The sequence below is a fragment of the Mesoplodon densirostris genome, chromosome X (genome assembly GCF_025265405.1).
Source record: "Mesoplodon densirostris isolate mMesDen1 chromosome X, mMesDen1 primary haplotype, whole genome shotgun sequence".
NCBI lineage: Eukaryota > Metazoa > Chordata > Mammalia > Artiodactyla > Ziphiidae > Mesoplodon > Mesoplodon densirostris.
Window position 1 is genome coordinate 74,584,376 of NC_082681.1, and position 17,196 is coordinate 74,601,571.

General features: G+C 37.5%; 1 protein-coding gene across 1 annotated transcript in view; it reads left to right on the forward strand.

The window, feature by feature from the left end:
• The first annotated feature begins 505 nt into the window (after positions 1-505).
• ZDHHC15 (zinc finger DHHC-type palmitoyltransferase 15) overlaps positions 506-17,196 on the forward strand; it is a 131,425-nt gene continuing 114,734 nt past the window's right edge. Inside the window, exons 1-2 of the mRNA XM_060087758.1 lie at positions 506-916; positions 11,761-11,787. Coding sequence (XP_059943741.1) covers positions 781-916; positions 11,761-11,787 — 163 coding nt within the window. The 5' untranslated portion in view covers positions 506-780. The remainder of the gene's footprint in view (positions 917-11,760; positions 11,788-17,196) is intronic.

Genomic DNA, 17,196 nt, shown 5'->3' on the forward strand with positions numbered 1-17,196 from the left:
GACCCCTCACAGAATTAGTATCTCCCCCATTTGCTTTTTTTGTACCAATACGTTTATTTATTCTTAAAATGGACTAAGCTGACTCAGGGGAAAGGGAAGAAGAGAGGGAAGGAGGGAGCGCCCTGCCAATGGACTTACCCAAGCAGCGACTGCGGCACTACGTGTTAAGCATATTGTTCAAGCAGCAGTCGGAGGATGGGGCTGGATGACCTTTAAGTCATTAGATGCTACGGTTCGCATCTTTCACATTGTGTGTCTGTGTGCTCGTGTGTGTGTGTGTGTGTGTGTGTGTGTGTGTGTGTGTGTGTGTGTGTGTGTGTGAAGTTGGGAGGGAGGGGACAAAGAGAGAGAAACAGAGACAGAGATCAGAGACGAGATGAGGCGGGACGCAGTGCGGTAAGAACAGATGGGCGGACCCAAATTTCTTCCGCTTTACAGTTTTGCAGAGGTCTAGCCCTGCATCTAGTGCTGTGGCAAGGGGGTGGGAGAGGAAGAAAGAGGAAGGACTGCACTCCCTCTGAGCGTGTCCAGCCTCGACTGCCTGACGGATCACTTTCCGCTCCAACACCGCCAGTTCCTTCTCGCCGTGACTCATGCCTATTGTGCCAGGCAGGACGCACTCTGCCCTGCAGCCCCACAGGTGGTATCGACTAGGGGAGACTGTTCCCGCCAGGCTAAGCAGTGGAGCGCCGCACAGCGCGCCTTCCCGCCTCTCAACTGCTGCCCCAGCAGTTCCGACCCAGCGCCAGCAGGCCTGCTCGGTCGATCTTCGAGCCGAAGATGCGGCGGGGCTGGAAGATGGCTCTGTCCGGGGGGCTACGGTGCTGCCGCCGTGTACTTTCCTGGGTGCCTGTGCTTGTTATTGTCCTCGTCGTGCTCTGGTCCTACTATGCCTACGTCTTTGAACTCTGCTTGGGTAAGTGGAGCTAGCACCTAAGATGGGGAAATTATGCTCCCCCTCTGTTCTTAGCCCTCACACTGCGGTTTTCCTTTAGCTCCCTGGAGAGCTCATGGTCTCCAACCTCTGGCTTCCCACAGTATTTCTTGCGGCCTGCCACGAGGGTCCCGCCATGTCACCATCGCTTCCTACCCAAGGTTTCTTACATTATTTCCTGGCCCTACCCACAAGAATTTACTGGCTTTTTCCACAGGACAACCACTTGTGCATTGTGCTCTGGTTCTGGGGGCTCCCATCCTACTGAGTTGAGGAAACAACATACCCTGTATACTTAAACTGTCCACTTACACTATGAATCCCACCAATTCACCCAACTAGAAGCCCCACATTTTCCCATTCCTTCCTGCTAGGCATCCCAAAATATTTCCTGTACTCTCTTACTAGCTCGCCTTTATCCAACACTGGGATTCCTCTTTTTCCCGTGATCCTCTCAAGCCAGCTGAAGTGATTCACATTTTTCTGCCACTTGGGACCCCACAGTACACCTTGTTCTATCCCACTGTGGTCTCCCCTTTTCACAAAGTAATAAGCCCTCCATTCCTCTTTCCCTGTAGCTTCAACATTTTCTCATCTTCTTCAGAGGAATATGAGTCCTGCAGTACATCCTGTCCTGTCTCATGCAAGAGGCCCTGATTTTGTCACACTGGAGCTCCCTGTAGTCTCCTGCCTGCCTGCTTTGAGGTGTTTTCACTCCTTCCCATTTGGGGCCCCACATTATTTTCTGAACCTCATACTAGTCACCCTGCTTTATCACACTATGGTCCTGCTTTGTCCACTGTCTTCTCACACTAGAGTATCCTCATTACCCTCCCACAAGGGTTCCCACAGTATCCCCCACACCCCTTCCAAGGGCCATTACTTTTCTAATGATCATCTCCCCTTGCTATCTTTTTTGAAACCTACTCTCTACCTCCTGCAATACTCTTCCACTGTTAGCCACACATTTTGCCATCCTCTTCATCTGGGTTCTTATTATTATCTTCACTTATTTTCCTCTAGGATTGCACTTGTCCCTTGTCTTCTCGAACTAGGGAAACACCATCCTTTCCTATGGGGGTTTCTAGTATTTCCTGCCCCTTCCAATGGGGGCCTCATTTCTTGTTCCCTCTCTTTAGACCACCCTTTTATAAATCCGGGGTCTCCTCTTTGTACCCTGTCCTGTAACACCAGGGAGCATTTCATCCCCTCCATATCTATAAAATGGTTCCCACAGTGTATCTTCTGCTTTCAAACTTAGAATTCCACAGTATTTCCGGACCCAAATCTCAAGACCCTATCCCACTTGGATTACCCCCAGCCCCCTATCTCTATAACTAATGGCTTTATAGTGTTCTAATCAATTCACAGTGTAGTCTTCATGGTATATCCTGTCTCCTCACAAAATAGCCTCTGCTTTTCTCATAGTGAGATCTCCCCTTGCCTCTCACATTGAAGAATCCCTATCTCTTCTCAAAGGAGATTCCACTAAGTTATTGTGACTTCAGTACTAGAATCCCACTTCTAATACCCTTAAAACTGTGTTCTACAATGTTCCCTGTTCATTCAGTGTGAGGTCCCAGTATATTTCCAATCACCTCACATTAAGACTCCTATTTGTCCTGTTGGACATCCCCGCACAGAACACCAGCCTGCACAGTGTTTTCTTAACATTTTACATCAGATTCCATTGTTTAAAAACCAGAAGGGTAAGGTAGCATTGGTTCCACCAGTCCATCCTGTCATCTTCACTTGACAGTCGTTAACAAATGAGTGGCCTTGGTTTCAGAAAGGTTAGATCAAATTTTCCTAAACTCACATATTTAGTAAATAATATAGAATCGGATATCAAAGCTGCCTGATAACCAAAGCAACACAACCAAAACAACAGATTTGCGTTTCAGTATGACTCAAAAGGTAATATTAAGGACCTAACTTCTTTCTAAAAACAGAACCTGATGTCTTTCTCCCTAATATCAGGTTAGAGCTGAAGTCAAAAGTGGTATTTTTGGGGCCTCCCTGGTGGCGCAAGTGGTTGAGAGTCCGCCTGCCGATGCAGGGGATACGGGTTCGTGCCCCGGTCTGGGAGGATCCCATATGCCGCGGAGCGGCTGGGCCCGTGAGCCATGGCCGCTGGGCCTGCGCATCCGGAGCCTGTGCTCCGCAACGGGAGAGGCCACAACAGTGAGAGGCCCACATACCGCAAGGGGAAAAAGAAAAAAAAAAAAAAGTGGTATTTTTGTCTTATAAATCTGAGTTTGGATTCTGCCACTTACTAATTAGGGTACCTGATGCAACTTACCTAATCTCTCTCAACTTCAGTTGCCTCACGTGCACTTTGCTTATATAGTTGTTCATTCATACCACAAATACTTCCTTATCACCTACTATATGCCATTATAGCATTGTTATGAGATTTAAATAATATGGTGCATGAAAAGCATGCATCACAGTTGACAGCACATTGTAAGAGCTCATTAAATAATAACTTGTTATTACTATTATTAATGAGGATATAGGATTCTGCTTGACTCAAGAAAATAAGCTTAGACTTTAAACGGGGAGAAAAGTAACAGGATCCATTTTTTTAAGGTACAATTCACATAACATAAAATTAACCATTTTAAAGCATTCAATTTAGTGACATTTAGTACATTCGCAATGTTATACAGCCATCACTAATATCTAGTTCCAAAACACTTTCATCACCCCAGAAGAAAACCTCATAGGCATTAGACAGTCACTCCCCATTCGCTCCTTCCCCTAGTCTCTACCAACCACTAATCTGTGTTCTGTCTATGGATTCTGGATGTTTCACATAAGTGGTATCATACAGTATATCTCCTTTTGTGCCTGGCTTCTTTCAATTGGTGTAATGTTTTTGAGGTTTATTCACATTGTAGTATGTAACAGTACTTCATTTCTTTTTATAGCTGAATAATGTCCCGTTGTATACCACACTTTATCCATCTTATCCATTCATCCCTTGATGGTTGATGGACATTTGGGTTGTTTCTACTTTTTGTCTCTTCTGAATAGTGCTGCTATAAACATTGATGTACAAGTATTTGTTTAAATACTTGTTTTCAACTCTTTTGTGTAAATACCAGGGAGAGGGGTGGTAAAGCTGGGCTGTATATTTATTTATTTATTTATATTTTTTATTTTTTGCGGTACGCGGGCCTCTCACTGTTGTGGCCTCTCCCGTTGCGGAGCACAGGCTCCGGACGTGCAGGCTCAGCGGCCATGGCCCACGGGCCCAGCCGCTCCGCAGCATGTGGGATCCTCCCAGACCGGGGCACAAACCCGTGTCCCCTGCCTCGGCAGGCAGACTCTCAAACACTGCGCCACCAGGGAAGCCCTGGTCTGTATGTTAATTCTATGTTTAACTTTTTGAGGAACCTCCAAACTATTTTCTACAATGGCTGAACAATCTACATTTCTATCAGTAATGTTGGAGGGTTCCAATTTCTCCATATTCTCACCAAAACTTGTTATTTTCCTTTTTTTAATTATAGCCATCATAGTGGGTATGATGTGGTATCTCACTGTGATTTTGATTTGCATTTCCCTGATGACTAGTGATACTGAGCATCTTTTCATGTGTTTGTTGGCCATTTGTATATCTTCTTTAAAGAAATGTCTATTCAAGTCCTTTGCACGTTTTTAATTGGGTTATTTATCTTTTTGTTGTTGAATTATAAGATTTCCTTATGTATTTTGGATACTCAACCCTTATCAGATAAATGATTCACAGATACTTTCTCCCATTCTGTGAATTGCCTTTTCACTTCCTTGATAGCATCATTTGATACACAAAGTTTTTAATTTTGATAAAGTTCAATTTATCTATACTTTTTTACTTGTGGCCTATGCTTTTGGTATCATATCTAAGAACCCATTGCCAAATGCAAGGTCATAAAGATTTACCCCTGTGTTTTCTTCTAAGAGTTTTATAGTTTTATCTCTTACATTTAAGTCTTTGATCCATTTTGAGTTCATTTTTGTGTATGGTGTGAGGGAGGAGTCCAGGTTCATTCTTTGCATATGGCTATGCAGTTGTGCTAGCATCATTTATAGAAGAGACTATCCTTACCCCATTGAATAACCTTGACATGATTGTCAAAAACCAATTGACCATAGAGCTCTGGATTTATTTCTGTACTCTTAATTCCATACCATTGATTCGTTTGTCTGTTCCTTTGCCAGTACCACACTTGTTTTGATTACCATAACTTTGTTTTAAATTTTGAAGTCAAGATGTGTGAGTCCTCCAACTTTATTTTTCTTTTATAAGACTGTTTTGGCTAGGGTCTCTTGCAATTCCATATGAGTTTTAGGATCAGCTTTTACACTTCTGCAAAATATTCATTGGAATTTTGATAAGGATTGTACTGAATTGTGTATTGTTTTGAAGAGAATGCCATCTTAAAATCAAGTTTTCCAATCCATGTGCATAGGATATCTCTTCACTTATTTAGGTCTTCAGTCACTTTCAGCAGTGTGTTGGAATTTTAAGCATATAAGTCCTGAGCCTCCTTGGTTAAATTTATTCCCAAGTATTTTTTGATGCTATTATAAATGGAATAGCTTTCTTAATTCCTTTTCTGATTGTTCACTGCTAGTGTATTTAGAAATAAAACTGATATGGAGTGTTGATCTTGTGTTCTGCAACTTTGCTTGAATTTGTTCATTGGTTCTAAGAGGGTTTTATTTGGTGGATTCTTTAGAATTATTTATACCTAGAATCATATTATATGCAAATAAAAATAATTTTATTTCTTTTTTCTAATTTGGATGCTTTTTTTCTTTTTCTTGCCTAGTTGCACTGGCTAGAACTGTCAGTACAATGTTGAATAGAATTGATGAAAATCAACATCCTGACCCTATTTCTTAGCTGAGGGAGATTTCAACCTTTCACCATTGAGTATACTGTTAGGTGTGGGTTTTCCGTAAATGCCCCTTATCAAGTTGAGGAACTTCTCTTCTATTTCTCATTTCTTGAGCATTTTTTTTTCATGAAAGTGTGTGGAATATTGTCAAATGCTTTTCTAGCATCAATTGAGATGAATGTGTGGATTTTTTCCTGCATTCTGTTAATGTACTGTATTACATAATTGATTTTCATGTGTTGAATCACCCCTTACATTTCTTGGGTGCATGTCACTTGATCATGATGTGTAATCCTCTAATATGCTGTTGAATTTGGTTTGCTAGTAATTGCTTGAGTAGTTTTGCATCTATATTCATAAAAGATGTATGTAGTTTTCTTTTCTTGTGATGTCTTTATCTGGCATGGGTGTCAGGACAATGCTGGCCTCATAGAATGAGTTAGAAAGTGTTCTCTTCAATTAATTTTTTAACTTTTTGAAAATAATCTTTAATGAGGAACTTGAGCTTGCTTTCACAAACTTACTGTTTAATATGGGGTTTTATATTTGAAATGGCTGTACATAAATCATAATCAAGATTTTAATAGTTAGCATTGGAACACATATGTTGTAGCAAATGGCAGAATAATGTCTTTTATTGCTCAGCTGGTAGAAACTTCCCCCTCACCACTAGCCAGAATTTATATAATTTGCTCTATTTAAGTTGTTATTTAATGGTAAGATGATTCTTTACTTAAATCCAGCAGCTTTTCTTTTTCTTTCATAGACAAATATAATATCTTATGATAATGTGAATGGATTTAGAATGAAATCAAATTTGATCATATTAGTTTTTCTAAATAATAATGAAGTTTTCCTTAAGCCTACACAAATGTTCTGCTATAGTTTTTTTTTGTTGTTGTTTTTTTTTTTTTTTTTTTTTGCAGTACACGGGCCTCTCACTGTTGTGGCCTCTCCCGTTGCAGAGCACAGGCTCCGGAAGCACAGGCTCAGCGGCCATGGCTCATGGGCCTAGCCGCTCCACGGCATGTGGGATCTTCCTGGACTGGGGCACGAACCCGTGTCCCCTGCATTGGCAGGTGGACTCTCAACCACTGCACCACCAGGGAAGCCCTGCTATTGGTTTTTAATCATTTTTAAGATTCATGTATTAGTCTTGATTATTATCACCAGTAAATAACATTAACCCCACTTATCCAAAGAACTGCATGAAAACATATAAATGTGGATGGACAAAGTTTATGAATTCTCTTCAATTTTTTGTAAGAGTTTGAAAAGGATTGATGTTAATTCTTTAAATATTTAGTACAGTTTACCAGTGAAGCCATCTGGTCTTGGCTTTTTTCTTTGTTGGGAGGTTTTGATTACTGATTCAATCTTTTACTTGTTAAAAATATGCTCAGATTTTCTCTTTCTTCTTTTGTCTGTTTTGGTAGTTTCTGTGTTTCTAGGAATTTATCCATTTCATCTAGGTTATCCAGTTTGTTAGCATAAAATTGTTCCTGCTATTCTATTATAATCCTTTCCATTTATGAATGTTCTGTATTAATATCTCCACTTTCATTTATGATATTAGTAATTTGAGTCTTCCCTTCTTTTTTCTTGTCCAGTCTAGTTAAATGTTTGTAAATTTTGTTTTCTTTTCAAGATCCCAACTTTCAGTTTCCAGAGTTCTGCAAAAGTTGATTCTGACAGTTTCTGCCACTTCATTCATGGCCTTTAGGAAAGGACAGAAGCCTGGAATTCCCTACTCTGCCATTTTTGGTGATTAACAGTATCCATTTTGAAATTAAAATTAAAAGGTCCAGGAAATAATTCTACTGAGAAGCTAGAATTTCTTCAAAGAGAGTCAGAAGACATGAAAACTGATAAGGCAAAAAACAGAAGGAACAGTTTCTAGAAACCAAATTTCTATAGAAGTAAAAGCTATCCATTTAAGCCTATATGAATCATGGTATTCTTATATCTAAAATAGTTTTATAACTCATCCATATATGAAACAGTCAAAAGCATCACATCTGAGTAGTTAAGTATCATATGAAACATCTAAAATAAGTCCAATGATTCTTAAACCTGGCTGATAATCATAATCACCTGCTGAGTTTTTTGTAATACAGATTCCTACACCTCCACCCAGAGATGTGTTATATGAAGGGGGCCCTAGACTCTATATTTTTATCAGTTCCTTAGATGGGTATTAAAATCATCTAGATTTGGGAATGGCTGCTGAAAAAGTAAATGAATGGCTAGTATGAGTAACTTTTTCAGAGGAGTACATGAAGACTGGCATGATTAGTTGGCTTTCAACAAGCAGAACATAATGAGAAATGTATCTAGGTTCTCCATTTCAAATTCTATTCTCTCTCCTAACCTAAAGTATAAGAAACATCTATTGGAAAAAGTGAGTATCAAATATATTCATTTTGACATTGAATACATTATTTTAAAACCATCCTATTTAACTTTGGGATCAATATCATAAATAATTTTAAAAATAAGACTTGTTTTGTCCCAAACTATTATAAAACCTAAGCTCACTGAACAGTTTACCTTTTTCAGAAAAATAATAAATAGCTGACAATAATTAACTACCTATTATGTATCAGGCACCCAAGTACTTTACATGTATTTTATAATTTAGTTCCTATAACAACCTTATAACATAAATTAATTTATCCTCAGTTTATGGATGAAAAAACTGAGGCACAAAGAGATTAAATAATTAATCACAGAACAAGTAAGTGACAGAGCCAGAATATGAATACATACCATATTCATCAGTGATGATTGCTAAACATCACTGCAATAAACTCCCTTCCCAAATGAGTCATCAATTAAAAGAGAACTTCATGGTGTAACTAAGCACTCATCTCACTAGACTCATATTTTCAGCCTTCCCACTCTCCTTCCACAAGTCCTTTTGAGCTTCACTAATTTGGTAGCCATTAGCCATATGTGGCTATTAAACACATGAAATATGGCATCTGAATTGAGATGTGCTGGAAAACTTAAAATATGCCCAGATTTCAAAAATTTAATGCAAAAAGAAGTATGCAAAATATATAGTTAATAATCTGTGCAGATAACATGTTGAAATGATATTTTTGATATATTGGATTAAATAAAATATATTATTAAAGTTAACTCCACTTTTTTATTATTTTTAACTTTAAAAAATGTTCCTACTAGAACATTTAAATTACATGGTTTGTATTATATTTCTCTTGGACAGCACTGTTGTAGAATTTCTTCCATGTCCTTGGACTAACATTGTTGACCATCCGCATATAGTCCCAAATTACGTTTATTCTACCAATACCCTTCTGTGAATTCTAAAATGTGTCTATTTAAAGGAAGTCATGATATATGCTTTCGTTTGAAACTAGCTGTCTTTGATGAAAAGCCCTTGCATATATTCTACCCTTCCATACCTTTTCTCCATACTTGGTTGCAAAGAGTCAGTAAACAGGTAAAAGAAAAGAGGAGAGAGTAAAAAAAGCTATTTGATGATAACCCCAGTCACTTAACTTGCTGGGTAGTGAGCTAAAATTTGAAGGAACAGAGCAGGTGTATAATTACACATATCACCACATCACTCTATAATCATGCATGACAAATTACCCATTGTATGGCTAAGTGTACATTTCCCCAAGAGATTCATGAGAAAGGATTCATTTTAGAAAAGTTTAGTCATTTTCATTTTAAATATGACTGAAGTATCTTAGTCTTTTCCTTTAATAACGCAAAAGGCAATATTAGAAAAATAAAGGAAAGGCAGAACTACCAAGATAAGTGCCACAATGTTTTAGAATAAAGACCACTTTTTTTTTCTCAGAAGTATGTAACTTCTAACAGGGAATTTTACAAGCAAATATTTTTCCCTTAGACTTATTGACTCCGTATAGATTTTAGGAGTGAAAAGACTTTAAAAGTCAAGTCCAATACCTAACTAATGTCTAAATGTCCTACAGGACATTTCCAAGTGTTTATAATGGGAAACTTATTCCTTCCCAATGCTGCCAGTCTGGCTGCCCATCGTTATCATCATCATCATCATCATCATCATTATCTTCTCTTTTATTGAACTGAAATGTGTTGACCTGCAGTTTTTACTCATTGATTCTATTTCTGCCCTCTGTTCTTGGATCATATAAACCAATCCCACTTGCACATGATGGTCCTAAAATTACTTAAAAACATCTATCCCCCACCTAGAGACTTCACAGGTCCCCACCCATTTTTCTGTTATATACATTGTCTCATTCCAATATCTGCAAAGCACTGGATGTTCTCCTTCCCTCACCCACAAATGCTCTAGCAAGTGACCAAGCAAATGGGAGTTAGGATCTCCACTTTTTGTTTTGCAGTAATTGTTCATCAATAGAGGTAGAAGGAGATATACCAAACAGCAATTTGTCAGCTACTCTTTATTAATATTGTTCTCCAAGCAACTGTGCTCTCTCTAGTTCCATTTTAAAGAGATGTTATTAACCCAATTCAGGGCCTAGTGGGACTGATGTAGTCACACAACATGTATGTGCAAAATCATGAAGTCCCATGTTGACCCATCAAGACTTCTTGTTTCCACTTCCATTTGTCAAAGTAGAGGATGTGCTTCTGTCAATCATTCTTAACCAGGATTCTCTAACTGAAAAGAAAAAAAAAAAGAAATTGGTATCAATCTCCAGGCCAGTGTATTAGAAAAAAGAGGACATCATCTGGTCGGATTTTTAGCACAGACAAAATGGAACAGTTTTAACAAAGTCCATTCAAAAGATCATTACAAGGAGCATTTTTTAAAGACTCAACAAAATAGACCTACAAATAAAGAGGAGAAGTTATGACTAATGAAGAACCTGAGGAAATAACCCCTAGAGTATAGTCTCATTCTCTGTTTGGATTTTTCCCCTTTTCTGATCCTTAAGAGTTTAACAATGTGTATGAAAACTACTTTAATTTAATAGCTTCTCAAGATTGAGATCTATGCCTTATAATTTCACTTTACCTTAGCACCTAGTACAGATGCACACAGATGTTGGTGGTGAGTAAAGACAGGTAGGCCCCATTTTGTACAAATGACATTCTGAACAGAAGTTACATATATATCACAGTAAGCCAACAAGGAATGATTGGAGAAGGTAGACATAATACATGGAAAAAGTCCTGGAGACTGGAATATAGTCCCAACTCCACCACTAACTTGTTCTGTGACCTTGGACAAATCATATGATACTACTCTAGTCCATTTTTCCCATCTGTAAATGAGACAGATGAACCAGATAATCGCTAAAGTCCCTTCCAGTTCTAATATTCTATGAAATCTTCATTCAAATATAATAATTAATATTCATTAAGTACTTGCCTCGTGCTAGATACTATTCTAGACAGCATTTACATACATTAACTCATCTAATTCTCAAGTAACCTTGTGAGGTAGGCAATGTTATGGAAGTTAAGGAACTTACCCAGGGTCACAAAATAGTGCAACTGGGCTTTTAACCCAGAAAATCTGACATCAGAGCTCGCATGCAACCTCTACACTATATTGCCTCTAAATATACAAGAGAAACTTGGTTTTTAAAGATGTTCTACAGTGAATACTTTGGGAAAATGAATAGTCATCTCCTAATTTATCATCTTTTAAGTTCTTACTGCCATGTTATATAGCTTGAGTGTTTCCCATTTGTTGGCTTTTTTAAAGTCAGATTATCCTTGTATTTGTTGAATGAGTAGAAATTCTTATTCAAGGTTTAAAATGAAGGAAGGTAGCAAAAGATAGAATTTAATCATCCTTGCCTTCTGTTATGTTAGCAGGCTGGTGGTTTCCTAAAGTATCATTGAATAAATTACTAAAAATGACACTACGGAAAAATGCATTAGAAAAATAATGTTTCTAAGTATCACTAATCTTGACCTTTCTCTCTCTTTTCACAGTGACTGTCTTGAGCCCAGCAGAAAAAGGTAAGCGGGTATTATAAATTGTTTTGGTCAGGACTGCATCCCTCTTTCTGTCTAAAAGTGAATTACATTAAAGCCTAAAAATTGAGCAACTCTCCCAGGAATACACTGAGGTTAGTGGAAAGTTTAGGATAATGTTTTTTAGGAAGCTTACCCAGAGATAGAGCAGAACATATGTTAAATAGCTCCTCTGGCTGTAGGACAGGAATTTGAAGTTACCAGGATTTATGATAGAAAAGGGCACAGGTAGCCACTCTGTTTGCCATACTAACCCTAGGCTTTCTCTTGGTTCATCACTATTGTCCTAGGTACCTTGCCTTTCTGCCCAATTCATTCCCTCTTCAAGGCATGGAGTAAGGGCCCCACAGCAGGGCTTTTAAGGGCTAAGTCCTTCACCATCACAGTTCCAATATATTTGTTATACTACTCTTCACTCCTCACCCCCATCTTGGATTGATCTGCAATTTATACTACCATTCTAAATAGACTGAGGCATTCTTCATTAAAAAATGTGTAAGCTAAACATGTGTCTTAACAAACCTTTAGTTTCACATTATTTTATCAGGTATAACAATAAGTATTCATATAGCCACTTTTAATTCTCACTTCATGGGAATTGTTGTAATTCATTAACTACATAACTTTCATATTATGCTGTTTTAAAGCTGCAGTTTGCTATTACTCATTTAACAGAAGTGTTGGCTCTAGAGACAATAGAGCAGAGTGGTGGGAAGATAGTAGAGCATTGTAGTTAAAAGTATGAGAACTGTCTAAATTCAAATCCTAGCTCCACTACTTCCTAGTAAATTATTTGAACTCCTTGTGCTCACTTTATTCGTATGTAGAATAGAAATAATAATAATACCTATTTCATACAGTTATTATGAAAATTTAATGAGGTATGCATGTAAAGCCCTTAGAACAGTGGTGAATAAAGCACATACTGATGACTTAATAAATGTTTGCTACTTTTGTTACAGCCTTAGAGCAAGTCTTGAGTTGCCTCTTATTGTTATGGATGGTTCTTAAAGTCAGAGATCATTTCCTGTATACATATATAAGTATTTATAAATAAATGTCATTTTCCACAATAACCTTTCAAGATAAGTTGGGTGGGGGCCTAGATGATGCTCCACCATAATAGGAATAATGACAATATTATTGTTATTATTATTGGAAACTACAACTTATTGTGCAGAGTACCCTGCTAAGTATTGTGTGTGTGTGTGTGTGTGGGTATAATCTTTCAATATTTACATCAACACAATGATGTAGACATTCTTATATCCATTTTATTGAGAAGGAAACTGAAGTTTAGAGAGGTTAAGTAACTTATCCCAGGTCATCTAGCTAGTAAGTGGTAGGATGCAAACCCAGAACTACCTGATTTCAAAGTCCATGCTGTTAAGCAAACCTGTACTTGTTCTTTTTACTTTTTAGTGTACAACTCCCTCATTTGCTTAGTTGACCTCCTTACTCAGAAAATTGATGCTCAAATGATCATTTTTCTAGTGTCCAAAGTAGTATATTTTCATTTCTTGTGTGTTGTCAATGAACTCAACCACAGCAGTGTAGAGTGACATTTGTAAGCCAAACTCAGTTCAAAGCTTTTCTAATAGCATCAATCCAGTTACCAGAATTTGAACTCTTTAGGAAACTGTTACCACAATGTATGATTTTAAGGTCCCTCTGACTCTAGAATTCTGTAATTCCAAAGCACTTCTCTCCTGATAGCTCTTAAATTTATCAAAACACTAAAAAAATAAGATTAGACTTTGCTTCTTATTCTGAAGTGGGGTGTAATGGGACAAAGCACAGGATTTAGGGACAGAAGATGTGGGTTGGAATTCCAGCTCTATCATTTACTAGCTCTATGACCTTTGGTAAGTAACTCAACTTCTCTGAACTTCAATTTCTGTAAAATAAGGCTAGTTTAATAACATCTTACAGATTTACTGTAAGCTAGAAGGAATAAAAGTATATAGGAGTAAAATATGTAGCATTAAACTGCTTTGTAAATGTTAAGTATTAACAATCTCATTGTAACATTTTTTTATATGTCAGGATTCTCAACACAGTAGAATCCATAAACTAAAATTAGATTCAATTGTAGCCAGAAGTTTGAAAGTTAGACTTGAAAAGAGCTTCTGAGCACTAGGGCAGGTTACTAGGAGATGCCATGAAAACTATTCAGGAAGTATCAGGCACCCAACTATCTGGCATGAATCAGTGAGCCTTGCCTAGAAGCAGACCAACAGGCCTAATTAGTATCTGAAGTCAGTTCTAACCATGTGAATCTGTGACTTCTTTCAAATTATACTACACTATTAACTTAGAATACAGTACAACATATGACTGCCAGTAGGAACATTATTTGGCATAAGCAAAGAAAATATAAGGGACAAAGAAATGAAAGCCTCAAATCACGTAACCTTTTATTTATTTTTCACAGCTTAGGAAAACCATAGTCAGACATACTGCAAAAGTTTTTCCATTTCTTGTCTGCTTAATGGTTCCTCTACTGGGTTGAAGAGTGTCCCTCCAAAATTCATGTCCACCCAAAACCTGTGAATGTGAATTTATTTAAAAATAGGATCTTTGCAGATGCAATCAAGTTAAGATGAGGTCACATTGGATTAGGGTGGACCCTATGGCTGGTGTCCTTATAAGAAGGGGGAAATTTGGATACACAGATACACACAGAGAGAAGACAGCCATGTGAAGACAGAAGCAGAGATTAGAGATTTGTTGCCACAAAGGAACACCAAGGATTGCCAGAAGCTAGGAAGAGACAAGGAAGCATCCTCCCCTGGAGCCTTCAGAGAGAACATGGCCTTGCCTATACCTTAATTTCAGACTTCTTGCCTCCAAAACTGTAAGAGAATAAATTTATGTTGTTTTAAGCCACCCAGTTTGTGATAATTTGTTATGACGGCTCTAGGAAACTAATACACTTCCTGATAAATTTCAATCTCTAATGCACTGTTAAGTAGCAAATTAGCAGACTTTGGTGTCAGATGTACCAGGGATCAAATCTTGACTTTGCCGCTTACTATATATATGACCTTGGGGAACTTAAGCTAAGTTTCACTTTCTTCCTCTGTAAAATGGGAATAACAATACCTACCTTTCATGGTTTAAAGAACTAAATGAGATGATGTATGTAAGTCTCTTGGCATAGTGCATGGCATATGATAAGTACAAAATAAGTAGTAATAGATACTATTATTATTAACATTGGAAAGGACCTAAAAGATCTTTCTTCTAAGAAGGATAACATATTTCAGGACTATAATTCCAACTACTACCCTTGCAAATATATTGTCAAAAATCCTTGCACTCATATTTTGTAAGTAGAACAGCTGAGACCCCAAGAAGTAAAATATTTTGACCGAGTCATGCTGATTCTAATGCACAGAAAGGACTAAAGCTCAGATCATCTGAACCACAGTCCAGAATATTATATATTATGTCATCCTTGATTATACAGGACTCAGAAATTCTTTAAGGCATGAGGCCGTCTGTTCTTCCATAGACCGTACTAGAAAACACAATATTTGCTTTCATAAGAGTGTTTTGCATGGATGATCTCATTCAGCATCTTACTATCTGTATTTTGAAGATCTTGAGTAGAAGGTCTTCCCTCCTCTACTCCTAAAGTGAGGCTATGGGATAAACTAGAGGTTAAAAATTTGGTAGAGTCCAAGGATTGGTAAGGCTAAGGGATGAATTTAGAAATGAGATTAGGCACAATCTGTCAGGCAATCCACATATAATCAAGAGTAATGTATTGACCACAGTTGTTCATCTTCAAAAAGGGCCATCAATCATTTTAAGCAAACGTTTAACTCATTATCTGAGAATTCATTTGTATTTTGAATGTTTTGCATACTAAATTCTCTAGTTTCCCATTTAAAGTTAAAAATGATTGTAATTATTTACCTTTTTAGAAATAGGTGCAATTCCTAAATAATAGAACTGTTATGGGCTGAATTGTGTCCCCTCAAAATTCATATGTTGAAATCCTAACCTCCAGTAACTTAGGATATGACCATATTTGGAGACAGGGTCTTTAAAGAGGTAATTAAATGAAAATGAGGTCACTAGGATGGGCCCTAATCAATATGACTGGTGTCCTTATAAGAAGAGGAGATTAGGAAAAAGACACACACAGAGAGAAGACCATGTGAAGAGACAGGGAGAAGATCACCATCTACAAACCAAGAGGAGAGGCCTCAGAAGAAACAACCTTGTCGACACCTTGATCTTGGACTTCCAACCTCCAAAATTGTGAGAAAGAAAATTTCTGTTGTTTAAGCCACTTAGTCTGTAGTACTTTTCATTGTAGCCCTAGCAAACTAATAAAATAACTTATTCAGGTTTCCATTTGAAAACTCTGCTTTGTGTCACTTTTTAAAATTATACTAACCTTAATTTATTGGTGATATATTAGACACCATCAGGGTGAGAGGACGTTGGGAAGAAAAAGTTTGGGCCACAATATGATCTTTTATACTCACCTCCATACTGTATAGGGAATCTTCAATTTATTTTGTTGTTGTTCTTGTTTTCCTTTTTTTTAAATTACAGTATAGTTGATTTACAATATTATATTAGTGTCAGGCGTACAACAGAGTGATTCAAAATTTTTATAGATTATGCTCAGTTTATAGTTCAGTTATTCCCTGTACTAGCTATACAATATATCCTTGTTGCTTATTTATTTTATACATAGTAGTTTGTGCCGCTTTATCCCCTACCCCTATCTTGCCCCTTCCCCCTTCCCTCTCCCCACTGGTAACCACTAGCTTGTTCTCTATACCTGTGAGTCTGTTTCTTTTTTGCTATATTCACTAGTTTGTTTTATTTTTTAGATTCCACATATAAGTGATAACATACAGTATTTGTTTTTCTCTGTGGATGACTTATTTCACTAAGCATAATACCCTCCAGGTCCATCCATGTTGTTGCAAATGGCAAAATTTCATTCTTTTTTATGGCTGAGTAGTATTCCAGTGTGTGTGTGTGTGTGTGTGTGTGTGTGTGTGTGTGTATATATATATATATATATATATATATATATATATATATATATATACCACATCTATATCTGTTCGTCTGTTGATGGATACTTAGGTTGCTTCCATATCTTGACTATTGTAAATAATGTTGTTTTGGGTTTTTTTTATCGGAGTATAATTGCTTCACAATGGTGTGTTAGTTTCTGCTTTATAACAAAGTGAATCAGTTATACATATATGTATGTTCCCATATCCCTTCCCTCTTGCATCTCCCTCCCTCCCACCCTCCCTATCCCACCCCTCCAGGCAGTCACAAAGCACCGATCTGATCTCCCTGTGCTATGTGGCTGCTTCCCACTAGCTGTCTACCTTACATTTGGTAGTGTATATA